The following is a 25,606-nucleotide window of genomic DNA, read 5'->3' as shown; positions in this document are numbered from 1 at the left end:
TCAAGTAGAAAACACAGAGTACATTTAATATGGTAAGACATTGTTCCCTATAAACAAACCACCAGTAGTTCTAACGGAACTGAAATGTCTTGCTGGAAATATATCACAGTTTTATATAATAAATATCAGTCTTCTTTTTTTTTGTAACCTACTCGTACTAATTTATGTGAATGGGTACATCTATCACAGACAGTAATTATCAGTCTTTGACTTGCAATAAACACTTTTCATCTTCTTTCACCATTGAATCTTCAGTGTGAATATCTTCACTGCATGATAACTTAGATGGCAGTACCAAGTTGAACAGTTCATCTTACCGCAGTTCAGTTAAAGCTGAATTTCATCAAAACAATTAATTTTTGAGAATGTAAAAGCAGCGTAAACACAGTCACTGCAGAGTACTTGGTACTACACGTATTAATCTGACACGCTCTACAGCGTAGAAGTTCTGTAACACAATTCGTAGGTAACGCAGTACACCTTAAGTACACTCTATTGTCGACAATGTTCAGAAACTTCAAGGTACACAACTACTTAAAACAAGTGAGGGCCATTAAACATTAATGACATAAAACTTAAAAATCTTTGGTAAAGTTTGAATGCAAGAGACAACACATCCGTAAACGTGCTTGAGAAATCCTTGACGTTTGTCCTCTCATGTCAGGGCCAGACGTGATCTTCTATCCAGTCAATGTAATGGGACACACGGGTGTAAATACTGGGCACATTACCTCCACACGGTTTTGGACCCATGCTAGTGATGCCCACAACCGTGTAAGGTGCCGACTTCCCCATGACCAGAGGTCCTCCAGAATCTCCCTAAAAACAGAAATTAATAAGTGTTTGATACTTAAAAAGCATTTGGTTTTTTAGCCATATTATTATTTACCAAACTATATTGTAAAAGACTGATATAGGTAAATCTGAAGCAAGGTAATGACAGAAAGTTTTGAAATTTCCACTTAATATGATTATCAGCGGCAATTAATACTGCGTAATATACAAGTTCTTTAGTTTAATACATACCCCGCAGGTATCAGTCTTTCCTTCTGGATCTCCGGCACATATTATTGATGAGTCAATTTCTCTTGGAAATTTGTCCTTATAAGCGTTTTGGCAGTCCGATAACGGGAATGGGTAAATTGTGGTCTTCAGAAGCGTTGAGCTCATTCGCGTTCCTGAAAATGAGTCACCAGATATTATGTCTTATAAATTTGACAAATGAAATTATTCTCGCTCACGAAATATATCAGATGGATTGGAATGAAAATGTCGAAATCCCACACTGAGTTGTCGACATAATGTTGTAGGCTAGGTCTAGAATGAATTCGGTTCTGGGGAATGGCAATGGATTTGGCCAAAGGAGAATCAAATGTTTACGTATATGTACTTACAAAAAAGAAAAAAAGAAAATATCTTCCTGCAGCGACAACTCTGGCAGATAATTTTCACAGAGGTATATTACTCCTAAAAAGAGAAACGGTTGTTTGCCGGCCTACACCCTTGTACTTTAATTTTCCAAATTATTTGCAGTGCGTTAAGCCAGACTGAAGTCTCAAAATTTGAGGGCTGTACAAGTAATATTACGCAGAAATTCTGGGGCAAAGACGTGGCATGAAATGCTGTGTATCGGAAGATCTGTTCACCTGTGATGTCTCTACAGCCACTCCTTACGGTGTGTCTGGCGACCTAGGAGAATTTTACTCAAAAATTGGTCTTTCGATCGTGTCAGAAAGTTGTTCGACTTGTCTTGCATTTGGCAGACCAGCTTGCCGAATCATTCGCCAAAATTATTCAGAAAGCTAGTAAAACCTGTCGCAAAGCGTCTCGCTAGAGAAACGAGACATTATCTTTTTAAACGTGCTCTCGTACAGAACAGCGTCTTCAGAGTAACAAAGATTCAAACATTTTGCTGCCTGTTTCATAGGATCATCTCCTCCTGATTAGTTCAATGCGGAGAACCAAACTGGAGATAGCTAACCCCCGCAGATCTGTAACGCAAGTGACATTGACGAGGTTATTTTAAGAGAGTATCGGTTCGGTACATCTAATTTCAATGTTATAGTTTCCGTAGTCTTCTTTATTTCCGTTTCGTTTATCGTTGTTGAATCTTGCGAAATTTGGAGACTCGTAGACCGAGATGATATCCTGAAACATACCCTATCAACTTTATTTCAAAACGCATTCAGCAGAATGGCGGCGCCTCTTGTACCAAAGTCTCCCGTCACCTAATCGAGTGTCTTCGACTTTCAGCTGGCATCGAATCCTCAATCTTCGAATAAGTGAACAGAAATGTTAGCTGATAAAGCTAGAAGAGTCTCTATTGTAGTTTCCGGTGTGTATGTCAGCACAAATGTCTTCTCCCATACGTCATGGTCACGATCGTTGATCAGTGTGGTCGGCTACTGGTTTTTCCGCTATGTTAGATGAGACCTTTCAGCACACTCTTGGCAGAGGGTATTTCAAGTCCGAAAAACTTCGACGTGAAATGTCCACGGTTTCCGTTTCCGCGACCGTTAAGCCCCTATTACACGATGTGCGTAAATCGTATACCTACGCACCAGCGCCCCAAGCGTGCATCAGCGGATTCACGTAAAGCTATTTCACCATCCACGCAGGATATACCTGGCGCACATGCGCAGTCGACGATAATAACGCATGTAAGGCAAACAGATGTATGTTCAAATGTGTGTGAATTCTTTAGGGACCAAACTGCTGATATCATCGGTCCCAAGACTTACACACTACTTAAACTAACTTATGCTAAGAACAACAAACACACCCACGCCCGAGGGAAGACTCGAACATCCGGCGGGAGGGGCTGCGCAATCCGTGACATGACGCCTCAAACCGCGCGACCACTCCACGCGGCAAACTCAGATAGAACCGTTTGACCTCTTGTAAAGTCGTTCGTTCTATCGCGCGAAACACAAGGGGTACCGTGTGACATATTGGAAAGTCACTCGTCCAAATTATTTATGTGAGATCAAGGTTTCTATTACATGAGAAACGGTTTTTTTATCATTATTTATTAAGTAGTTGTTATTCTATTATGTAGGTTCTATTGTTCTGAATTACAGACTCAACAGTTAGTTTTATACTACGACACTTGGTTACACAGGTACATCTACAGGGTGTTTCAAAAATGACCGGTATATTTGAAACGGCAATAAAAACTAAACGACCAGCGATAGAAATACACCGTTTGTTGCAATATGCTTGGGACAACAGTACATTTTCAGGCGGACAAACTTTCGAAATTACAGTAGTTACAATTTTCAACAACAGATGGCGCTGCAAGTGATGTGAAAGATATAGAAGACAACGCAGTCTGTGGGTGCGCCATTCTGTACGTCGTCTTTCTGCTGTAAGCGTGTGCTGTTCACAACGTGCAAGTGTGCTGTAGACAACATGGTTTATTCCTTAGAACAGAGGATTTTTCTGGTGTTGGAATTCCACCGCCTAGAACACAGTGTTGTTGCAACAAGACGAAGTTTTCAACGGAGGTTTAATGTAACCAAAGGACCGAAAAGCGATACAATAAAGGATCTGTTTGAAAAATTTCAACGGACTGGGAACGTGATGGATGAACGTGCTGGAAAGGTAGGGCGACCGCGTACGGCAACCACAGAGGGCAACGCGCAGCTAGTGCAGCAGGTGATCCAACAGCGGCCTCGGGTTTCCGTTCGCCGTGTTGCAGCTGCGGTCCAAATGACGCCAACGTCCACGTATCGTCTCATGCGCCAGAGTTTACACCTCTATCCATACAAAATTCAAACGCGGCAACCCCTCAGCGCCGCTACCATTGCTGCACGAGAGACATTCGCTAACGATATAGTGCACAGGATTGATGACGGCGATATGCATGTGGGCAGCATTTGGTTTACTGACGAAGCTTATTTTTACCTGGACGGCTTCGTCAATAAACAGAACTGGCGCATATGGGGAACTGAAAAGCCCCATGTTGCAGTCCCATCGTCCCTGCATCCTGGAAAAGTACTGGTCTGGGGCGCCATTTCTTCCAAAGGAATCATTGGCCCATTTTTCAGATCCGAAACGATTACTGCATCACGCTATCTGGACATTCTTCGTGAATTTGTGGCGGTACAAACTGCCTTAGACGACACTGCGAACACCTCGTGGTTTATGCAAGATGGTGCCCGGCCACATCGCACGGCCGACGTCTTTAATTTCCTGAATGAATATTTCGATGATCGTGTGATTGCTTTGGGCTATCCGAAACATACAGGAGGCGGCGTGGATTGGCCTCCCTATTCGCCAGACATGAACCCCTGTGACTTCTTTCTGTGGGGACACTTGAAAGACCAGGTGTACCGCCAGAATCCAGAAACAATTGAACAGCTGAAGCAGTATATCTCATCTGCATGTGAAGCCATTCCGCCAGACACGTTGTCAAAGGTTTCGGGTAATTTCATTCAGAGACTACGCCACATTATTGCTACGCATGGTGGATATGTGGAAAATATGGTACTATAGAGTTTCCCAGACCGCAGCGCCATCTGTGGTTGAAAATTCTAACTACTGTAATTTCGAAAGTTTGTCTGCCTGAAAATTTACTGTTGTCCCAAGCATATTGCAACAAACGGTGTATTTCTATCGCTGCTCGTTTAGTTTTTATTGCCGTTTCAAATATGCCGGTCATTTTTGAAACACCCTGTATATCTAAATTTACATTTTGCGCATGGAGGACCCACGTTTTATTGGAGCTATTGCCCTGGCTGTGACAGTAAATCTTCGAATTAGGGCAAAACGACGACGAAAGCGAAAAGCTAGACGTTGTTGAGTTCGGCCCTGACTGGAAAGAAGAAACGGAGGCAGGGGATTATATTACTTATGAAAGAACTGAGGCCCGAAGATCCGAAAGATTTTCGGAACTTCCCGAGTATGGAAATGGCCTGTTTCGAGAAGCTACTGTCTATGTTAGAAGATGGAATCAGTAACTGTGACACAGTCAATAGGGAGGCTATCTCAACTTCTCGAAAGTAAGAATTAAATCATATAAATTTATGTTTTGTGATCATACAAGCCTAGATGATTGATAAAATACCAGTACATGCCCTGTTATGTTGCAGGCTGGTTGTAACATAACGTTTCCTGGTGACCTTTTAAGAGTCTGGCTTTTAGCCACAGAATAGCATAGCCGCCGTTTCAAAAGAAGTTGTGGCTGTATGCACTGCAATTTGCAACACTTTAAAGGACCAATACGTAAAGGTGCACTTGTGTTATTTTTCCAGTTTGGAAAATGGAATGCGATGGTCAATGTGCTACTCAGAGTTTGCAGTCATCGTTTTTCGCACTGGGCTAAACTGCACGGATTTTCTCGACATCCCTGCCAGTTTCTCTTTTCTGGCGTGCTGAAATAAAGCAAGAGATGAAATCAAATCAAACATGAACCTTCGTAAGCTAAGGCATTACGATACAAATCGAAAATCACCATGTAACATTATACGCATATTACTCAGAAATAAACGATTGCCAACGTACCGTATTATGATACAGTGGATCATAGAGACACCTTTCGCCGCTGTATACCTGAATTAAGACGCTTACCACCTCTTTGCTCCATTTAATTTCTATAATACGAAGGAATCAAAAGAAAAAAATGCTTTCACAAACAGCTAGTATAAAAGAAAGTTTTTTTCTGCACTTATGAAAACCTACTTACTGAAAAAAACGTGGAAAATCCCCAACGGAAAATTAAAATTAGCTACTAGCCACCGAACACTAAACAAATACCAAGCAGAATGCACTGAGGTACGCCGTTCTGCGCATGCGCGAGTTATCGCTACGTAGGGCGCATGCGCGGATTGACTGCAGTTTAGATGATGATGATGTTTGGTTTGTGGGGCGCTCAACTGCGGGGTTATCAGCGCCGTACAAAGTCCCAATTTTTTCACAGTCCAATTTAGCCACGATCACGAATGATATGGACGTTGATGAAATGATGAGGAAAACACAAACACCCAGTCCCTGGGCAGAGAAAAACCACCAATGCGGCTGGGAATCGAACCCGGGACGCCGTGATCCAGAGGTAGTAACGAAAGCCGGTAGACCACGAGCTGAAGACGGCAGCTTATAACTGCTGTGTGTTGTGGCGAGCGGATAATGAGTCTGCTAATTTTCGCAGTTTCACCCATTCTACCGCTAGATGGCTGTCGGCTGGACCAGTGGCGTTCGCTGCGGATCGTCGTATAACACCCGCTTTACGCGCTCAGACTGAGATGATGCTTGCCACGTGCCTGTACATAACCTTACGAAAAGGAGAGTCACTGCTCACGAAAAGGGCTAACCGAACAACTGACAGCGCTGTACCTACAAGGGATGGTCTAACACATGTAAACAACGCAAACACGACGTATCACTGTGCATATACGGTTTAGGAAATCCGTTGGCATAGAAAAAAGCTTTTAGTCGTCTCGGAATGGATAAATAGAGGTTCTGTATGTCTTCAAGAAAATCTGATGCCATTCTCTCTCATGTAGACCACAAAGGCTGGATAACATTGAGAGTAGTGACTGGTGACCAGGAGGGACGCGGGAATTTATCCTCGTGCTCACAAAAACAGTCCTGAGCGGCGCGGTTTGTTGTGAATAGTTGCCCTGTCGTCTCGGAACACATTATCACCACTGGGGAACCAACACTGAACCGTGGCATAGACGTGATCAGCCAAAATGGTCACACAAACCCTTGGTTGTAATGTGACTGCGCAAAGCAACAGTGGGAGCCATGGAATACCACGATATGGCTGCGCAAATCATCACCAGATCCCCATCCATGTTCAACTCTTGGCGTTTAAACACGGTCAGAAATGGGAAACAGTGAGAAGCAAAAAAATCTCGTCCTGTCAAATGCCTTTGTTACTCTGCTCTAGAACGCACGTTTAAAAGCTTCGGTACGATGTTTCCCTGTTGCGGCTGGTTGCATCACTGCTGAGTGGAACTGGAGCGCCACCCCGCCCTGCAGGTGACTGTTTACGGACCTCCCGTCGTGTTGCTTTGGTGCCGACAAAGTTCGCGATTGCAGTCAGTTCTGCGGCGACTTTTGCAGCTGTCGTCCTTCTATTTTTCGTCACAAATCTCTTTAATAACCGTCTGTCACTAACACTTAACAAACCGTTTCGTTCGCGTTGCGTCTTAGATGACGATGTTTTCTCGCTTTCCCTGTATGTGGTACAGGTGTTCGATACGGTGCCTCTTGAAACATCAAACACTTCGGCTCCCTTCGTTGAGGAAGCACCATACGAGCACGGGCAACCTGTCCACGTTCCAAATCACTTCTGGCAGTGCAGTGCAGGACACACTGCTCTGGTCACGACTGAAGCTCTGCGAAGTATTGAGGACATTCGGCAGCCGCCGCTAGTGGTCAGCTATATCAGCGCAAACTGCAGGCTCTGCTGGCACCTGCATTTACGTTCAAGCATGCATTTCTTCCAGTTTCTCCTTATTTGTTGTCCAACCTCCGTATTTATAGACATTGTACGAAATGGCAGTACAACTGGTCTACTGGCAGTCTGCGATCACACTAAAAGCACTTGCAGTGAAATTTATCCAAACGGTTTACTCCAAGGCACACAGACTTTAGATCACCCGAACATGCTTCACGGGACATCTGTGACAGTTGCTCATACTCTACGACTATTTTTGCTAGTAACAGAACAGACTTCAATCATAGTGTGTTAATTTACCGTTTACGTCCGACATATCTGGAAACAGCAACCCCATTTTCGAAGCCCAAGTTTATGTTCTTGGTCGTTACATCTGCTTCAACTTATCTCCTAGCAGTAAATGAAAGACACAGTTGTCAGTTTTACGAAAAGATTGACTGACGCAGCATTTATTTTAGAAGCAGTTATATGGCTACGAATGGTTCACTTTCTCTATTGATAAAACTACATCCATATTTACACTTACACTCCAAATAACATAACGTGTTTGTAGCTGTACTACAATCATCAAACGACACACTTTCACTTGTCATTCTTTGATGTGTTAAATAAATACATGTCATATTGTTTTAGGTACACAAATAAAATAAAAGAATAAAATAAAATATCCGAGTGGCTTGGTCTCCCATAAGTCCAACCCCTCGTCCAAGTCGTGGGAGATGGGCAACGGCACAAAGTAGGGGACTGCATATAGGGGCGATGTACAGCGGGGACTTCGTGTGCCCCAGGACCGCTACGGTAGCTGAGAAGGCCCTATGGGAACCCTGAAACGTGATGGCTAACGGGGCTCTGGTGAAGCTGCGATAGGCCTAGCAAGCCAGTAGTGGATAAATCAACTGCTTTTAAAAAGGGAACATGCCTCGGATCACGGAACGGATTTAAAGGAAACCGACCAAGCAATGGAAAAGGATTACGAGATGGTTTACGACTGGGCACCTTAAACGTAAGGACTCTAACTGGGAAGTTAGATGAAATTGTAGAAATGATGGGAAGGAGGAAATTGGACATCTTGGGACTTGCTGAGACTAGGTGGAGAGGAGTTGGTGAAAAACCACTAAGTAAAGGATGTAAAATGTACTGGATAGGGAGTGAGAGGGGAAGAAATGGAGTGGCAATAGTGGTCAGAGAGGGTCTGCAGGAGGAGGTGGAAGGTATCAATGATCGAATGATCAAAGCCAGAGTACGAGTGAAAGGAAAAAGCATTGAAATCATCCAAGCATATGCCCCACAGGTGGGGTGTACAAAAAAAGAGAAGGACGAATTTGAAGATGACATGCAAAAGCAGCTAAATGGAGGAAATCAGATTATAATAGGGGACCTCAATGCACATGTTGGCACAGACAGGAAAGGATTCGAGGAGATAATGGGACCAGAGGGCTGGGGGAACCGAAATAGAGAAGGAAAATTGTTGCTGGAATTCTGCAAGAGGAATGGGCTGGCGATCGCAAATTCCTGGTACAAGAAGAGAAGTAGCCACAAAATAACTTGGTACAGTGGAGACTGGTCCCAAACTTCAGTAGTAGACTATGTACTAGTGGATAGGCAGATGATGAGCAGCCTGACAGATGTTAAGGTCATTCCATCTGAGGCCTTAGACAGTGACCATCGGCTGTTGGTAGCCACCCTGAGAGAGAAAAAAGATAGGAGGGCAACAGATATACAGGAGAAAAGGTTGAAGACATGGATGCTGAAAGAGGATGAACGGAGGACCCAGTACCAGACACTGATCAGGAAGAAGCTGCCAAAGGAAGATCAGAGAGCAGTGGAAGAAGAATGGGGAGATTTTAAGAGGGCTCTAGTTGAGGCAGCTGAGACTGTGTGCGGAAGAACTAGCACAAAGAGGAGAAGTAAGGAAACCCCATGGTGGAACAACATATGTAAAGAGGCAGTACTTCGAAAGAACAAAGCCTTCAGAGAATGGTTCCAGACCCGAACAGAGGAAGCTAGGGTAAAATATAAGGAAAGCAAGAAAGCGGCACAGACCATAGTAAGGGCGGAGAAGAAGAAGTGGATGGAAAAATGGACAAGAATGTTAGAAGAGGACAGTGAAGGGAACAAAAAAGTACTTTACACCATGGTAAGAAATAAGAGGAACGACAGGAGCGAGTGCCTGAGGATCATGGATAATAATGGAAGAGTTGTGGAGGAAATGCATGAGCTCAAAAAGATTTGGAAGGAGTACTTTGAAGATCTGTTGAATGCCACCAAGCGGGTAACTAACAGCGATGGAGAGCCTAAGGCAGAAGACGATTATAATAGTGGGGAAATTGATGATCTAACTTGGAATGAAGTGGAAGAAGCCATAAAGAGGATGAAAGGGGGCAAGGCACCAGGTTGGGACGAAGTAACAGTGGATATGATACGAGCAGCAAGAGAAGTAGGAACCCAGTGGCTATACAGACTGCTGAGGGTGGTGTGGAAGGAGAACAGAATTCCTGAGGATTGGAAGAAAGGAATTATAGTCCCGATCTTCAAGAAAGGGGATAAAAGGAGATGTGAGAACTACAGAGGAATCACCCTGCTATGCCACTGTGGAAAAATCTATGAAAAGATCCTGGAGAAGAGAATAAGAAGCAGTATTGAAAGTAGACTGCAAGAGGAGCAGTACGGTTTCAGACCGGGAAGATCAACAACGGACCTCATATTTGCGGTAAGGCAACTGCAGGAAAGGCACTATGAGTACGGGAAGGACTTAATCATGGCCTTTTTGGATATTGAGAAGGCGTATGACAGTATCTGTAGGGACAAGCTCTGGGATGTGCTGAACGCAAAAGGGATAGATGAAGAGATAACACGAAAAGTCAGAAAAATGTATGAGGGAAGTGAGAGTTGTGTGAAAGTGGGGAGGGAACGTACTGCATGGTTCAAGCTGGAAAATGGGCTGCGACAGGGAAGTGCACTTTCGCCTTTATTGTTTATTATTGTTATGGATGAAATCCTACAGCAAGTATCAGATGCAATTGGAGATCATAAAATGAAAGCAGTGCTTTTTGCCGATGACCTGATGTTATGGGGAAATTGCGAGAAGGAGGTGCAAGAGCAGTTAGATGTATGGGAGGCAACGGCAGCACAATATGGAATGCATTTCTCTGCAAAGAAAAGTGAAATAACTGTCACAACAAGGAAGAAGAATAGGCCAAATGTGGATATAACTTGTGGAGGGGAAAAACTACAAGTGGTAGAGAACTTCAAGTACCTGGGAAGCATGATTGAAAGTAAGGGGGGAAACCCAATGGAAATAAATGAAAGGTGCAGAAAAGCAGGGCAGTTCTACAAATGCATTAGGGGGCTTATTTGGAGCAAGGAGGTGCCACAGAAATCCAAGGGAATTATATACCGAACCTACTTTGTCCCCATATTGGCATACGGAAGTGAGACATGGGTAATGCACAAAAGCGACAAAAGTAGAATACAGGCTAGTGAAATGAAGTTCCAGAGGAGCAGGTTGAGTGTAACAAGACGAGACAGATTGCGAAATGTGTATGTGAGGGAAAGGCTAAAGGAGGAACCAGTACAGGACAGGATAGAAAAATCAAGACTGCAGTGGTATGGACACATGAAGACAATGGATGAGGGAAGAATTCCAAAGAGCATGTTTGATCTGCAACTGGAGGGGAAGAGGCCCAGAGGAAGACCAAGAGATAGATGGGTGAAGGGAGTGAAGGAATGTGTGACGAGAAGAGGAGAGAACTGGACGAAGGTGGAAGAGGAGGAATGGTGGAAAGACAGAACACGATGGAGAGGCTTGTGTTCCCGACAGACCCAGCCAGTGGCTGGAAACTGTCCAAGATGATGATGATGATCCGAGTGGCTTGGTAGTTAAAATTAATTTACCTGGATTTTACACCCGAAGAACGAGATCTGGCAGTTTTAGTAGCAAGCTACGTGACGCACGTTACTCGTCACAATTCTCTACTTTGTGTCTACACTCTCAGGCAAAAAGAAAAAAAAATATCGATGCACCACTGACGAATTATCCGAGGAAATCGGTAAATCTGATGTCGAGGGAAACAAGTGATTACAATTTGAGAGAAATTTGACAATTTATTCAAGAGATTCACAAACTGAGTAAGTCAACAACGCGTTGGTCCCCCTCTGGCCCTTATGCAACCAGTCACTCGGCTTGACACTGATTGACAGAGCTGTCTGATATCTTCCTGAGGGATGTTGTTGTTGTTGTTGTGATCTTCAGTCCTGAGACTGGTTTGATGTAGCTCTCCATGCTACTCTATCGTGTGCAAGCTTCTTCACCTCCCAGTACTTACTGCAACCTACATCCTTCTGAATCTGCTTAGTGTATTCATCTCTTGGTCTCCCTCTACGATTTTTACCCTCCACGCTGCCCTCCAATGCTAAATTTGTGATCCCTTGATGCCTCAGAACATGTCGTACCAACCGGTCCCTTCTTCTTGTCGTGCCGCAAACTCCTCTTCTCCGCAATTCTATTCAATACCTCCTCATTAGTTATGTGATCTACCCATATAATCTTCAGCATTCTTCTTCCTGACACTTAAATCTATACTCGATGTTATCAAATTTCCGTTCTTCAGGAACGCTTTCCTTGCCATTGCCAGTCTACATTTTATATCCTCTCTACTTCCACCATCATCAGTTATTTTGCTCCCCAAATAGCAATACTCCTTTACTACTTTAAGTGTGTCATTTCCTAATCTAATTCCCTCAGCATCAGCCGAGTTAATTCGACTACATTCCATTATCCTCGTTTTGCTTTTGTTGATGTTCATATTATATCCTCCTTTGAAGATACTGTCCATTCCGTTCAGCTGCTCTCGGAAGTCCCTTGCTGCATCTCACAGAATTACAATGTCATCGGCGAACCTCAAAGTTTTTATTTCTTCTCCATGGATTTTAATACCTATCCTGAGGGATATCGTGCCGAATTCTGTGCAATTGATTGGCTGGAGGGCTCTCCCCATAATGCTCCGAACGTTCTCAGTTTTGCGGGCTCAGGTAGGTTTTCGCAAGCACGGGCGGGCATTATCTTAAACGTAAGCCCAGGATGCCTGCCACGAAGGACACCAGAACAGTGCGTAGAGTATCGTAGACGTACCTGCTTTGCTGTCGGGGTGCCGCAATCAAAGGCGCCGTGCTGTGAAATGAAGTGACACCCCAGACGACCACTGGGGCCGTACAGCGGGCGACAGTCAGGGTAGTACCCCCCTCCCACTGACCACGGCGTTTCCAGACACGTCTTCGCTGGCCGTCGGGGATCATTTCGAAGCGCGACTCGTTACTGAAACAGTTCTACTCCAGTCAATGTGATTACAGGTGGGATGCCAACCTGACTGTATCACGTCGTACGGCCCGACAACCAGGTGTGATCGTCCGGGGCGCCACTCCTTTCCACGTCTGGATTCCTTTGGTTGTCATCCGCGGTACCCACACAGCACACCGGTACGTCGATGATATTCTGTGCCGCGTTTTGATGTCATTCATGGGCTTACATTTCAGCAAGATAGTGCACGCCTCCACACGTTTTTATTACTTGTGTTCGGAAGAAAGATTGGGTTTAACATACCGTTGACATCGAGGTCATCAGATACCGATATACCAATCACAAGCTCGAATTGTGTCAAGGAGGGGGAACAAAATTGGCTGTGACTTTTCAAAGGAACCATCCCGGCATTTGCCTGGAGCAATTTAGGGAATTAATGTAAAACTTAAATCTTGATGGCCGCACGCGGTTTTAAACCGTCGTCCTGCCCCTCGCTCGGTACTTGTCCTCGTGCTTGCCAAACTCTGCTTTGGTCAGCAAGGTCACCTTATCCCTCCCCGGCTGGGAACGTACGGAGCAGTGAGAGCAGAGCCCTCCAACCAGTTCGCGATTTTGACGATCTCTCGCGCCAGCTGGACAGAATTTGGTACGATATCACCTCAGGAGGACATCCAACACCTCTCCCAATCAGTGCCGAGCCGAATAACTGCTTGCGTAAGGGCCAGAGGGTGACCAACGCGTTGTTGACCTGCTCTGTTTGTGAAGCTCCTGCTCCTGAATAGAGCATCCAGTTCTTCTGAAATTGTAATCATTTGTTTCAGTGTACATGTACAATACATCTAGCGATTTCCATCGTACTCTGATAATTCCTTCGTGGTGCGTCGTATTTTTTATCTTAGAGTGCAATTTATATGTATATATGCTTATGTTATCAAACAGTACTATCATGTGTGTCTCTACATCAACATGACGTCTCTGCAATTCATTAAGCACCAGGCAGAGGACTCATCAAAGCACTTTCACGCTGTTTCTCTGCCGTACTACACTCCAACAATCTGCGGGATAAACGAACACTAAGATCTTCCCGTGTGAGTTGTGATTTCTCTTATTTTTTTTGCAATGATCATTTGTCCCTAAGTAGGTGGGCGCCACAAAACATTCCCGAATTCGCAAGACTAAGTTTGTGATTCAAATTTGGTGAAAATATCTCTCCACAATGAAGAACACCTTTGTTTTAATGATTGCCAACGCAACCCGCATGTCATATCCGTGCCACTCTACCCCCTATTTAGAGACAATGCAAAACGATCTGCCCTTCTTTGAACATTTTCGACGCTCTCCTTGAGTCCCGTCTGATGCGGATCCCACACTGCATAGCAATACCCCAGAAGAGGACAAACAAATTTAATGTAGGCAGTCTCTTTAGTAGACCTGTTGCATCTTCTAACCTTTTTTGGAAATAAATCGCAGTCCTCGGTTCGCTTTTCGTGCAACATTACGTATGACATCGTTTTAATTTGAACTATTCTTAATTGTAATCACTCAACATTTAGTTGGAATTTACAGCCTTTAGATTTTCCTGCAACCTAAATATAGCGAATTCCTTTTAGTACTCATGTGAATGACCTCCCACTTTTCAATATTTAGTCGACTGCCACTTGCCACAAATCAAGAAAACAGGTAAAATGAAATCAAATAGCTTATACCGTGGAAGTGAGTGTAGTATCGGAAGAGGAGGACAAAATGAGACAGTACGATAATGTGGTGTGTGATATGGTCGGAGTGTGATTGAGTGAGTGTGTGAGGGTGTGGTGTGTGTGTGTGTGTGTGTGTGTGTGTGTGTGTTAGAGAGAGAGATATAGAGAGAGGGAGAGAGAAAAGGAGAGGGAGAGAGAGAGAGAGAGAGAGAGAGAGAGAGACAGAGAGAGGGAGATAGAGAGAGGGAGATAGAGAGAGAGAGAGAGAGAGAGAGAGAGAGAGAGAGATAGGGAAGAGGGTGAGAGAGAGAGAGAGAGAGAGAGAGAGAGAGAGAGAGAGAGAGAGAGAGAGTGGGAGGTAGAGAGTGGGAGAGGGAGAGTGGGAGACTGACAGAAAGATACAAAGAGAGAAAGACAAAGACAGTGCGTCGAAAAGGAGTGAAGATTTATTTCGGCCTACGTTTCAGCGAGGAAAAAGATATATCTGTTCATTTATTGTTGTGAGACTATTCTATTAAGAAACAGTCATTGCTGGACATGTCAATATTTTATCAGTCTGGAATGAATACGTAGACGAATTACAGTTATTGACATGCATCCAATTGCAGAAGATATAGTCGAATAACAATTTTTTGTTGATATTTTCAAGAAACTTCTCCTGCTTGTCCTTTAGTAATTTCCATTTGATTTTAATTCAGACATTCTGGCCGCTTCACTCACCGGCAGCGTTCGTGGCGCCCCAGCCGGCGGCAGTGAAGCTCGGCGGGTCTCCGTCCTGCGTGTTGAGACAGGCGGGGAAGACGGCGTCGCTGAACTCCACCCTCCTGTCCAGCCTCAGCAGCGCTATGTCGCCGTAGGACCGCCGCTTCCTGTAGCTGGGGTGCAGCACGATCTCCGAGATCCCGTAGTCTGCGCCATAATCTCCTGTGGACGTCAGATCGACTGTCCCGAGGCGTACTGCCACCGGTCTGCCCCTGCAACAGACGTGAAGCATCTTAGACTCTTCATCAGTACTCACGCTCCGGATGTCGCAGATTTACAGCCTTAACATGGATGTCGTCTTGATTATATTAATCAGGGATAGGAGAGCCCGGCTGTGTAACTATCATTCTATCCCTAACTTAAGATTTGGGTGAAAACAGATAACCTGCGTCATTATTTGGTGCAAGAATTGTAATGAAGCGCCAGATTATGGATTCAAAGGTCACAGGTTCGTTTCCTGGGCATCCGTAGGATTATTATTAGTCACTTATCACTGGACAGTAATTTGGTCGCATTCCAGTTTAGCTATACCCCACGAGACTATAATTTATAAACCTGGAATGTAGCGCTCCAAGTCGGGTCACTTTGCTGGACGATTTGCCCAAAAAACAGCAAATGGGTTGGTCAGCAGATTTTGAATGAAAGACGACTGACGGGGACTGGATGTTGTGTTGTCCGCATCATCGTTTCACCATGATCGACGCTTAAGTCGCCAAAGTGGCGTCAAATAAAAAGATGCTGTCTCCGTACTAATAATGTCAAAATGGTTCAAATGGCTCTGAGCACTATGGGACTCAACTTCTGAGGTCATTAGTCCCCTATAACTTAAAACTACTTAAACCTAACTAACCTAAGCACATCACACACATCCATGCCCGAGGCAGGATTTGAACCTGCGACCGTAGCGGTCTCGCGGTTCCAGACGCCATAATAATGTCATACCATCATTTCATTTCATGCTCGGATGGGTTAGAATAGATACTTTGTCTTCACTGGAACTGACGTGTCTATGTCACAAGTATCGAACGTACCATGCTAGAACTTTTAATTGAAAACACGTTACTGAGACTCTGTATGAAATTCCGGTTAAAAAGTAACCATCTTTTCTGATTGTTCGGCAAATCGGTGGCTAAGGCATTGGGTTCAAATCCTTGCCTGGTCATAATATTTACGTTTTATGCGGTTTCCCCGTATCAGGTAAGTGGAATTCAGGGATGGTATTTTTGCAAAGGAGGCGGCCGATTTCCTTTCTAATCGCAGTCCAATCAGTGCTTGGCTCCGACTCTAATTACCCAAACGCCCTTTCTTCCGAATGTTTGTAAAAATTAATCAATAAGAATATCTATTTCTGAAATCAGTGAGGTCAAGTGCATGGCTTTGCAGAAGCGGTACTATAATAGAGTGTAACTGATGCCTCTAGACTACTCAATATGCAATCAAAGAGCACTTGGAATTCTTTTTCGAAGGGGATTACAAACGAGATTTGTTTGTGAGTACACAAAGCAACAACAGTCGTTGCTGGAAGACATAGGCAAACCAGCTGACTTATACCGCATGCAAGATACATTGATGAGCTACGCATGACGCGTGCCTGGAGGCCCGTGTGGCCGGTCATTGTCTTACTGAAGTACGGCAGGTGGAGGTGCCCAAAGAAGGGAACATTCTGCAGGCTCTAGAACATGCCTGACATAGAGTAGCAACCCTTCGTGCAGACTACTATCAGCATGTTGGTGTCTGTTGGCCAGGCACGTTTAGTCTTTCCGTGATTTCACAAAATCGTTTAACGCAAATGCCGGGATGTTTCCTCCGAAACGGAGTGACCCTTTCCCCGTCCTTCCCCAGTCCGTGCTCCACCTCCACATCACCAATGAGTCCGTTGACGACGGCACATTTAACGCTAATTTCCTTCCTTCTTTTCCTTTCGTAGCGCACTACTACTGAACTAGTGAATCGACTTTCCCATTTTACCGACGACGCACACAATGCCAACATTCCACCTGTCATTAACACGCGTTCCCAAGTATTAATGTGACATGGTAGTCTCTGCATGAATCGCTGCCACCAACTGACGATACATCAGAGGAGAGATTAGATATTTTTTTGTGCCTCAGAGATGTACAGAGAAGGCTACTCACGTGACCCTGTTGGCGCAGCAGTGGGCCGCGGTGAGGACGAACTGGTCGCTGATGAGGGTCCCTCCGCACAGCCAGCTGAGGCCCTCCGTGTTGGGGACGTTGAAGCCCAGCGCCGCCTGCAACACACCACAGCCGTCTCAAGAGTCTGAGCCGATGCCCGTGAAGCCGTTGCAAAACGAGACACAGAAACGTGTGTTTGACTTTGCTCACCATATCGAGAAACTTAGTCAAAATATTCCGGTCTATTATGCCGTGGTCGAATGGATTTCACATTAAAACCCAATCTTTACGTCCCCATTTGCGGATGCCATTTTCAAGGGGAATCGTATCTTCTTTGAGAGTCCGATTCACACACCGGCTCGCTAATGACTGCAGCAAAATTCCGTTTACCCGTGCTCCCGCACAGCGGCGTGACGTCATATGCTTTGAACACCCGAGTACAATAGGCCGTTGTCGGTTGCCGTCGTCCGCTGTTGCTATCATCGCATTGTTGATCCAGATATCGTTCAATTTCACGTCCTCCTCCTTTCTAGTGAAACTACTGGTACGTTTAACAATCTCTATTGTTCGTATGTACAGACTTCAACGGTATCTGCTGGTGGCTGCCCATACCTGGGCCGCATCAAAATGAATGTGGTGGTCTCCGGTTGCAAAACGTGTTCCACAAAGGCTGACCTGTCAGTCTCTCCCTCTCTACTATTCTCCTTCTAGTCGTTTATTTGACCGTTTTTTCTGTAGAGCCCACGTACAACTTCCCACAACTACACGCTATCCTATAAATTCCTGTTTTTTTCCAGCGGTTTGCCACTATCCTTGGCCAGTTTTAGGTGAGCCTGTGTCTTCTGCGTTGGTTTGTAGATTACCATGATGTTCCGTTTCTCAGGCCGCGCGGGGCAGCTGAGCGGTCGTAGACGTCTTGTCACGGTCCGCGCAGGTCCCCTGTCGGAGATTCGAGTCCTCCCTCGGGCATGGGGGTGTGTGTTGTCCTTAGGGTAAGTTAGTATAATTAGTGTGTAAGCGTAGGGATCGATGACCACAGCAGTTTGGTCCCATAAGACCTTACAACCAATTTCCAATTTTTTTCCGTTTCTCAAGATTTTTCATATGCGGTCTGTAGCGTTCTTAGCTAAGGATAAGAAAACTTTCGATTTTACCGGCACGTGTACATCGGTATCCATTTTGGGCGGCTGTCTTAAAGCTCTTTTTACCTCAGCGGCTCAATAACCATTCTTGAGCAAATGCACTGGTGAGGTTTTTTAATTCCACGTCAAGCAGCTCTCGTTTGCAGATAATAATTGCTCTATCGGTCAATCTTTTTGTGATACCGCGCTTTTACTGTGGACGGTCGTTCGAATCCTGGTGTTGGTAACTGACTGTGTGCGTGGGTTTTCGGTGAACCGAGTGGCACAAGTTACCGGCTACGGCCAGCTACGCTCGGGAATTCAAAGCGAGTGACGTCACGTTCTTACATTGGAGCACGCTTAAACGGACTTCTGACGCAGTCATTAGCGAGGCGGGGCGTGAATCGGACGCTCAAAGAAGCTACCTTGGGCTTTAATGCAAAATCCATCCGACCGTGGCATAGTAGCGCGAAATATTTTATTAATTGTGACTTACCCTGTCGCTGAACTTAACATTTTACGATTCTGGAAATGTTTTGTTGGCACTAGGCATAAGGCGTATGCAAACCCTCTGCTTACAGAGTGTTCGAAAGTCTTTGCACCGGAAGTCCGACGGTGATGGATGACGTCATGGGGGAACCAATTTTGCTAGGACACAAGATGTTCACTAAGGCTTCCGGTGGCGCTAGCCGTCCTTTAGTATTCGTCGGCGCTGGGTCGATGAGTTTTCACCGAACTAGCAGGGTGTGCTAACCAGTGTCCTGCATACCACGTACCCCAGTAAAATGATAGAGTAATTAACGATAAGAAAACCTTAATAATGTTTAGAGGCTCGGCCTGTCCCTTTTCATACATATCAGATGACTGGCTTATTGCCATCACAGACTGGCTACGCACGCTGCAGGTTGCCAATGCCCTGCCGCCTCTCACGGGCGTAACCAGTAAGACAGGACGTCTGGCGTCGATGTGAAGCCTGAGAGAGCGTTTTGTCTCTGGCAAAAGTTGTTTCCCATGACGCGATCCCTCACCCCCAGACGTTTGATGCAATGACTCTGAAACACCATATGTATATTTCGTAAAAATTTCAATTTCAATTACCGTACCCTAAGTCAGAATTATACCGTTTCAGTGTTTTAACACCGATACAATATCATACGGTAGAAATTGCTCAGAGAATACGTTCTTAAACTCACCATGTGTGGGAATTCGAGTTGGCCAACCAGTTTGCCTAGGAGAATGTAGAACTCAGGGCCGCTCCGCTCGTTTTTGTATTTGCGGCAGGCTGTGGAAGATGAGAAGAAGAAGGTGATTCAGTGAGCAAGATTCAGCACGTTTGAGCACAGAACACAGTCTATCTTCCTTTACATTCTTGTTGCATAGATTGCGCTTCGGCCTGTATGTGTGAAGCTAGACCTGTCCATCTACCTTTCATGTGAATCCCCCACTTGTGGTTGCTTCAGAAAATTCTAAATAAAACAGAGAGCATATTTTGGATTTGCCTCACGAAACATCGCCACTTTGCATATGAAATGATGCTCAACGTAATATACACGTAATATACGGCAAAGAAACTGGTATAGGCATGAGTTTTCAAATACAGAGATGTTTAAGCAGGCAGAATACGATGCTGCGGTCGGCAAAGCCTATGTAAGACAAGAAGTCACGGGCGCAGTTGTTAATGTGTGAGTGAATTCCTAAGGAGCCAAACTGCTGAGGTCATCGCATCGGTCCCTAGACTTACACGCTACTTAAACTAACTCGAACTAACTTATGCTAAGGACAACACACACACCCATGCTCGAAGGAGAACTCTAAACCTCGAGCCGGCCGAAGTGGCCGTGCGGTTAAAGGCGCTGCAGTCTGGAACCGCAAGACCGCTACGGTCGCAGGTTCGAATCCTGCCTCGGGCATGGATGTGTGTGATGTCCTTAGGTTAGTTAGGTTTAAGTAGTTCTAAGTTCTAGGGGACTGATGACCTCAGAAGTTAAGTCCCATAGCGCTCAGAGCCATTTGAACCATTTGAACCGAAAAAAGATCCTGCAAGAGCAGAGGCAACGCTTCAAGGGGATTGTTCAGCGTGACAGAAGTGCAACCCTTCCGGAAACTGCTGCGGATTTCAATGGTGAGCCGTCAACAAGCGTCAGAGTGTGGACCATTCAACGGGACATCATTGATATGGGCTACCGGAGCCGAGGACCTGCTCGTGTACCCTTGATGACTGCACGACACAAAGCTTTACACCACGCCTGGACCTGTCAACAGCGATATTGGACTGTTGATGGCTGGAAACGTGTTGCGTCGTCGGACGAGTCTCGTTTCAAATGGTATCGAACGGATGGACGTGTACGGGTATGGAGACAACCTCATCACCCCATGGACCCTGCATGTCAGCAGGGGACTGTTGAAGCTGGTGGAAGCGCTGTAATGGTGTGGGGCGTATGGAGTTGGAGTGATATGGGATCCATTCCCAGATGACTCGTACGTAACCATCCTGTCTGATCACCTGCATCCATTAGTGTCCATTGTGCATTCCGACGGACTTGGGCAACTCCAGCAGAACAGTATGACACCCCACACATCTACAGTTGCTACAGAATGGCTCCAGGAACACTCTTCTGAGTTTAAAAGCTTCCGCTGGCCACCAAGCTCCCCAGACATGTAGATTATTGAGCATATCTGGGATGTCTTCTAACATGCTATTCAGAAGAGATCTCCATCCCCTCGTACTTTTAGGGATTTATGGACAGCTCTGCAAGATTCGTGGTGTGGATTACCTCCAGCACTACTTCAGACATTAGTCGAGAGCTTGCCACGTCGTGTTGCAGCACTTCTGCGTGCTCACGATGCCCTACACGATATTAGGCAGGTGTACCAGTTTCTTTGGCTCTTTAGTGTATAATACATTTTAATACAATTTAAATGAAAAAGCAAGAAATTAACGTTATTCTGTGTCGACTATCAATTCAGAAAACTTGTTTAAATGTTTTTCCTCACCTCCATAGCAATTCTATCAAGAAATCATTGGCAGGATCATATAAACACAGCTACATTGCGCTGGCTGCCGAGTATGGAATTCATGTTAGATTAGTTCCTCATTCACATTAGCACGATTAGTGATCTATTTCATAAAATTTTGCGACTTACTCTGAAGTTAAGAATACACCAGTTGTAGTGCGTGCAAAATGCCATGGCCGCTGGACGCGCAGTCTGGTGGGGAACCATGGTGGGAGGTGCAGTGGTTGGGGGGTCGCTCAGAGCGCTGTAGCGGAAAAAGGGGATCTCTGGAGGGGAAGCGCCGTTCCAAACTCAAGCCTATGCTCACATTTTTTGTAAATGTTAATTGGGGCCCCTTCTCGCCCACACTTACATGGTGACCATTCAAAAAGATCTACTGTCACTTCTGCCTTCGTTAGTATCTAAAAGGAATTCCGCCGAAAATGCAGCGATTTATTTTCGCCTGGCTTCTTAACCATTTGTTTCAGAGAAGCGTCATGACTGCGAATTTTGAGTAAAAGATATACATTTCTCTGGCTGGCATGTCAAAATTTCCTTCTTTTGCCAAAAAGACAGCACAGTCTGCACTGCCTCATTTCACTAACATGTTGTGCAGACACAATTGCGAGACAATTATGAAACAGTGGTTTATTAAGTTTATTACATGAGGAAGAGAGGAACAGTGAAGTCAGTAGCTTATGAAGAAGCACATCCTCTGTACAAAGAAACCTGTAATGTGTTTACGTATGTTGTTCCGAAACCCATATGATTTCTCATTTCACCAGCTATCGACGGTCCTTAAAAATTACATTATTTTTCCAAAAAAGTCTGTAATTACTAGAATAACTCGGTGGATAACGAAGTTTTATATAATAACAATATGGTAAAATACACTCTTCTAGCCGGCCGCGGTGGCCGTGCGATTCTAGGAGCTGCAGTCCGGAACCGCGGGACTGCTACGGTCGCAGGTTCGAATCCTGCCGCGGGCATGGATGTGTGTGAGGTCCTTAGGTTAGTTAGGTTCAAGTAGTATTTGAACCAATATCTGAAACCTTTTATGAAACATGAGGCATTTTGTGGATATTTCACTCTGACTTTATCACAGGCACGTCACGATCGCAAATGAGTGAGCTACATCAGATCAATTTTTTCGAGACAGGCGACAAATAAATACCCCTACCGAAGTGTATAAAAAAAATCAATATGTTAGCTAAATTTCCTACTCAACAACATATTTTTTAATTTGCATCGAACGAAAAATCATAGCGACACCTATTTTTCATTGCACACTTTTCGAAATTTCGCGCAGTGTCTTACCTTCGCATAAATAGCAAAACAACTACGACCATTAAAGAAATGATGGGTACATCATCATGAAACTGAAATATAAAACTATAAGGAAAGAAAAAAAGTTTTTAACAGAATACTTGATGTAAAATAGTTTGAGAAAGACTGCAGTCAGCGCGCCTCGATTCTGTCATCGCTGATCGGACGAAAGGTGGAAAACACTTACCGGTTTCATCTTCCGAACAAACGAATGAACTGACCATCAGGGCAAAGTGAGTTCTGGCAATGAATTGTTCAACTGGGTAAACCTGAATATTTCTGGAATCTCACCTGCAGATTTTTCAGCGCTCGTTTAACTTTAGGACTCTGTATCTCAGAATGAACAAAAATGGACTTGTACCACTATTTAAATAAGCCTTTCATATGTGACATGGGCGTATTTTGGCTATATCTCGGCTAAAAAGCTGCTCCGAATCGATGTCTACGAATGTGATACACATATTACATACAATCTGGAAAGAAATAATGTGGGTAAGAACCAGGAATGTACTATTCGGTTGGGGGTAATAACGTGGAAATGAAAGGGGGAGGAATAGACTGAGAGACAGAGAAGGGGTAGGAGGACATGGAAGCAGATGTTAAAGAGGAGTAGGTGGACACAGTGAAGGGAGAGGGAAATGAACGAAGAAAGAGAATAGGAGGAGACGATGGGCTGCGAGATGGGTAGGAGAAAATGAACAGAGAAAGGGAAGAAGAGATAGACAGTGGAGAACATGGACAAGAGAGAGGAGCAGGAGATGATAGACAGAGAGAGGCGGAGGGGGAGATGGGCAAGAAGAGGGGTGAGGAGCAGGCAGGTGGACAGAGATAGGACCTGGAGGAGATGGAGCTGGCTGGAAGAAGTGGACGGTGGGAGGGGCAGAAGGAGACAGACAGATTGAAGAAGAAGATAAGCTAATAGAACTGGAACAAATACATAACCGTGCTACAATTGGTACTCAGCTAGTTGGAAACAAAATAATTACCGAATCATGAATAAACAGTTGTCCACCATTGCGAATTGCGCCAGAGACGGTATAGATGTTGAAAAATGGCTCTGAGCACTATGGGACTTAACATCTATGGTCATCAGTCCTCTAGAACTTAGAACTACTTAAACCTAACTAACCTGAGGACATCACACAACACCCAGTCATCACGAGGCAGAGAAAATCCCTGACCCCGCCGGGAATCGAATCTGGGAACCCGGGCGTGGGAAGCGAGAACGCTACCGCACGACCGCGAGCTGCGGACCTATAGATGTTGAAGAAAAGGAAGAAGCCTTCTACATAAGTGGCACTTTTTCCCGTATATTACTGACCACGACACGACATTTCGAATAATTAGAAGGATTGTAACTGAGAAAAAAAAGGGTTCGTGTGTCCTAGAACGAAGTTCCAAGTTTTTCACACTTGTGGAAATAAGCGTCATTTTTTACTGGAGTGGTCTGGACGAGAGAACTGGCCGTTATGTTGCAGGGACCAGTGTAAGACCTGCTCACCTGCTACACTGGGCCGTTCCTCCTCGATCCCCGCGCGGCCCTCGTCTGCCCAGATGTCGTTGTCACCGGCGTCCCAGTACGGATCTCGGACCTCGTCGTCTCCGTCGTCGTACCGATCCCAGCAGTCAGCCGGGACGCCGCCGTCGTACTCGTCGCGCCCCGTGTCGTCGTCGCGCTGGTCGTCCGTGCAGCAGACGACCTCGTCGAAGCCGACGAAGCCGCAGCGGCGCGGCAGCGGCCGGCGCTCGAGGATGGCGCCGAGCGCGCTGCGGCAGTGGCGGACCCTGCGGCAGGTGCCGGGGGCGGCGGCCGCGTCGTCCCAGCAGGCGGCGCCCTCTGCGGGAGGACAGCGACAACAACAGTAGCAGCAGCAGCGGTACGTCCACGAACTGCCGGGCAGCGCTCTGGAGGGGATGGCCTTGCGGCGAAAGGGGTGGGCGGCGCCGGGAGGAGGGGCGAATCCGGGGGGCGTCGGCGCTGGGGGCGGCGCCGGGAGCGGCGCCGGGGGCGGCACTGGGGGCGGCATGGCGTCGTCCCAGCAGGCGTCGCCCTTGCAGGAGAAGCGACAACAACTGCGTTTTGTATAGACTCCAGGCCGTCTGTATGCAGTGGACACGCGGCAAACGACAAAGTAACACTAGGAAGTGCACTAAATGCTCGGAAGGGAAAATGGTTAGCATCACAGTGCAGTCTTTCTCAGGACATCGTGTTATACCTGTGTGAGAAGGAGAAACGCCTCCCAGGAAGTGACGGAGAGCAGAACACTGGCCTGTCCAGACTACAGTTTATCCCTCCCACATTTTGTTGCTAGTGAAACTTGTTCCCAAATTTTACTTGGGAGTGACGTTAGCGATATAGTCACGTTCGAGGACATTTTACGGATGCTAAAACAACTTGCATATCATTCCAATCAGTAGGAATGCTTCGTTCCGCCACCGAACTACGGTATGCCTCTGCTGTAAGAGAAGCAACTGCTTCATGTTCTGTAGAGAATAGTATAGGTTTCTCACGACATCTACGGTGTTGTCCAAAGCAAGGTTCGCATTCCGCAACGAAACCACACAAGAGTACAATCGCAGCATGCCGCACCGGCGATTGAGAAACGCCGGGGTAGCCACGCCTCCTACAACTTTGCTACTCCACCGCAGTCAGTGATCTACTTCTGTCTGTGCAGGGAAACGCTCAGCCCTAGGTCGCAGTCACCGATCGAGACGTCAGTAACATCTTAGAAAGCCTGCCACTGAATTAATCTTTTAAATCCACAGTGTCAAGAGTGTGCCGCGAACACCAAATTTGAGGCGTTACCTCTCACCACAGGCAACGCTGTGGCCGACGGCCTTCACTTAACGATCGAGAGCAGCTGCTTTTG

At 45.6% G+C, this 25,606-nt stretch overlaps 1 protein-coding gene across 1 annotated transcript; it reads right to left on the bottom strand.

Annotated features, from left to right (window-relative positions):
• LOC126481708 (serine protease persephone-like) lies at positions 1 to 24,763 on the bottom strand. The gene is made up of 6 exons (XM_050105657.1): positions 24,238 to 24,763; positions 19,610 to 19,698; positions 17,296 to 17,411; positions 15,119 to 15,372; positions 1,027 to 1,178; positions 1 to 819 (listed from the first exon to the last, which is right to left on the bottom strand). Exons 1-6 carry the CDS (start codon positions 24,761 to 24,763, stop codon positions 661 to 663), a joined length of 1,296 nt encoding a protein of 431 aa, XP_049961614.1. The 3' UTR covers positions 1 to 660.
• Positions 24,764 to 25,606: the final 843 nt, after the last annotated feature.

The sequence above is a fragment of the Schistocerca serialis genome, chromosome 5 (genome assembly GCF_023864345.2).
Source record: "Schistocerca serialis cubense isolate TAMUIC-IGC-003099 chromosome 5, iqSchSeri2.2, whole genome shotgun sequence".
In the NCBI taxonomy this organism is placed as follows: domain Eukaryota; kingdom Metazoa; phylum Arthropoda; class Insecta; order Orthoptera; family Acrididae; genus Schistocerca; species Schistocerca serialis.
The sequence above is the reverse complement of the archived record's forward strand: the minus strand, read 5'-3'. Positions and strand labels throughout refer to the sequence as shown.

Coding starts and splice junctions, on each gene's coding strand:
- LOC126481708 (XM_050105657.1), bottom strand. CDS start 24,763: ATGCCGCCCCCAGTGCCGCCCCCGGCGCCGCTCCCGGCGCCGCCCCCA. Junction 19,699..24,237: donor GGAACGGCCCAGTGTAGCAG/GTGAGCAGGTCT, acceptor CATCTTCCACAG/CCTGCCGCAAATACAAAAAC. Junction 820..1,026: donor GAAAGACTGATACCTGCGGG/GTATGTATTAAA, acceptor TTCTGTTTTTAG/GGAGATTCTGGAGGACCTCT.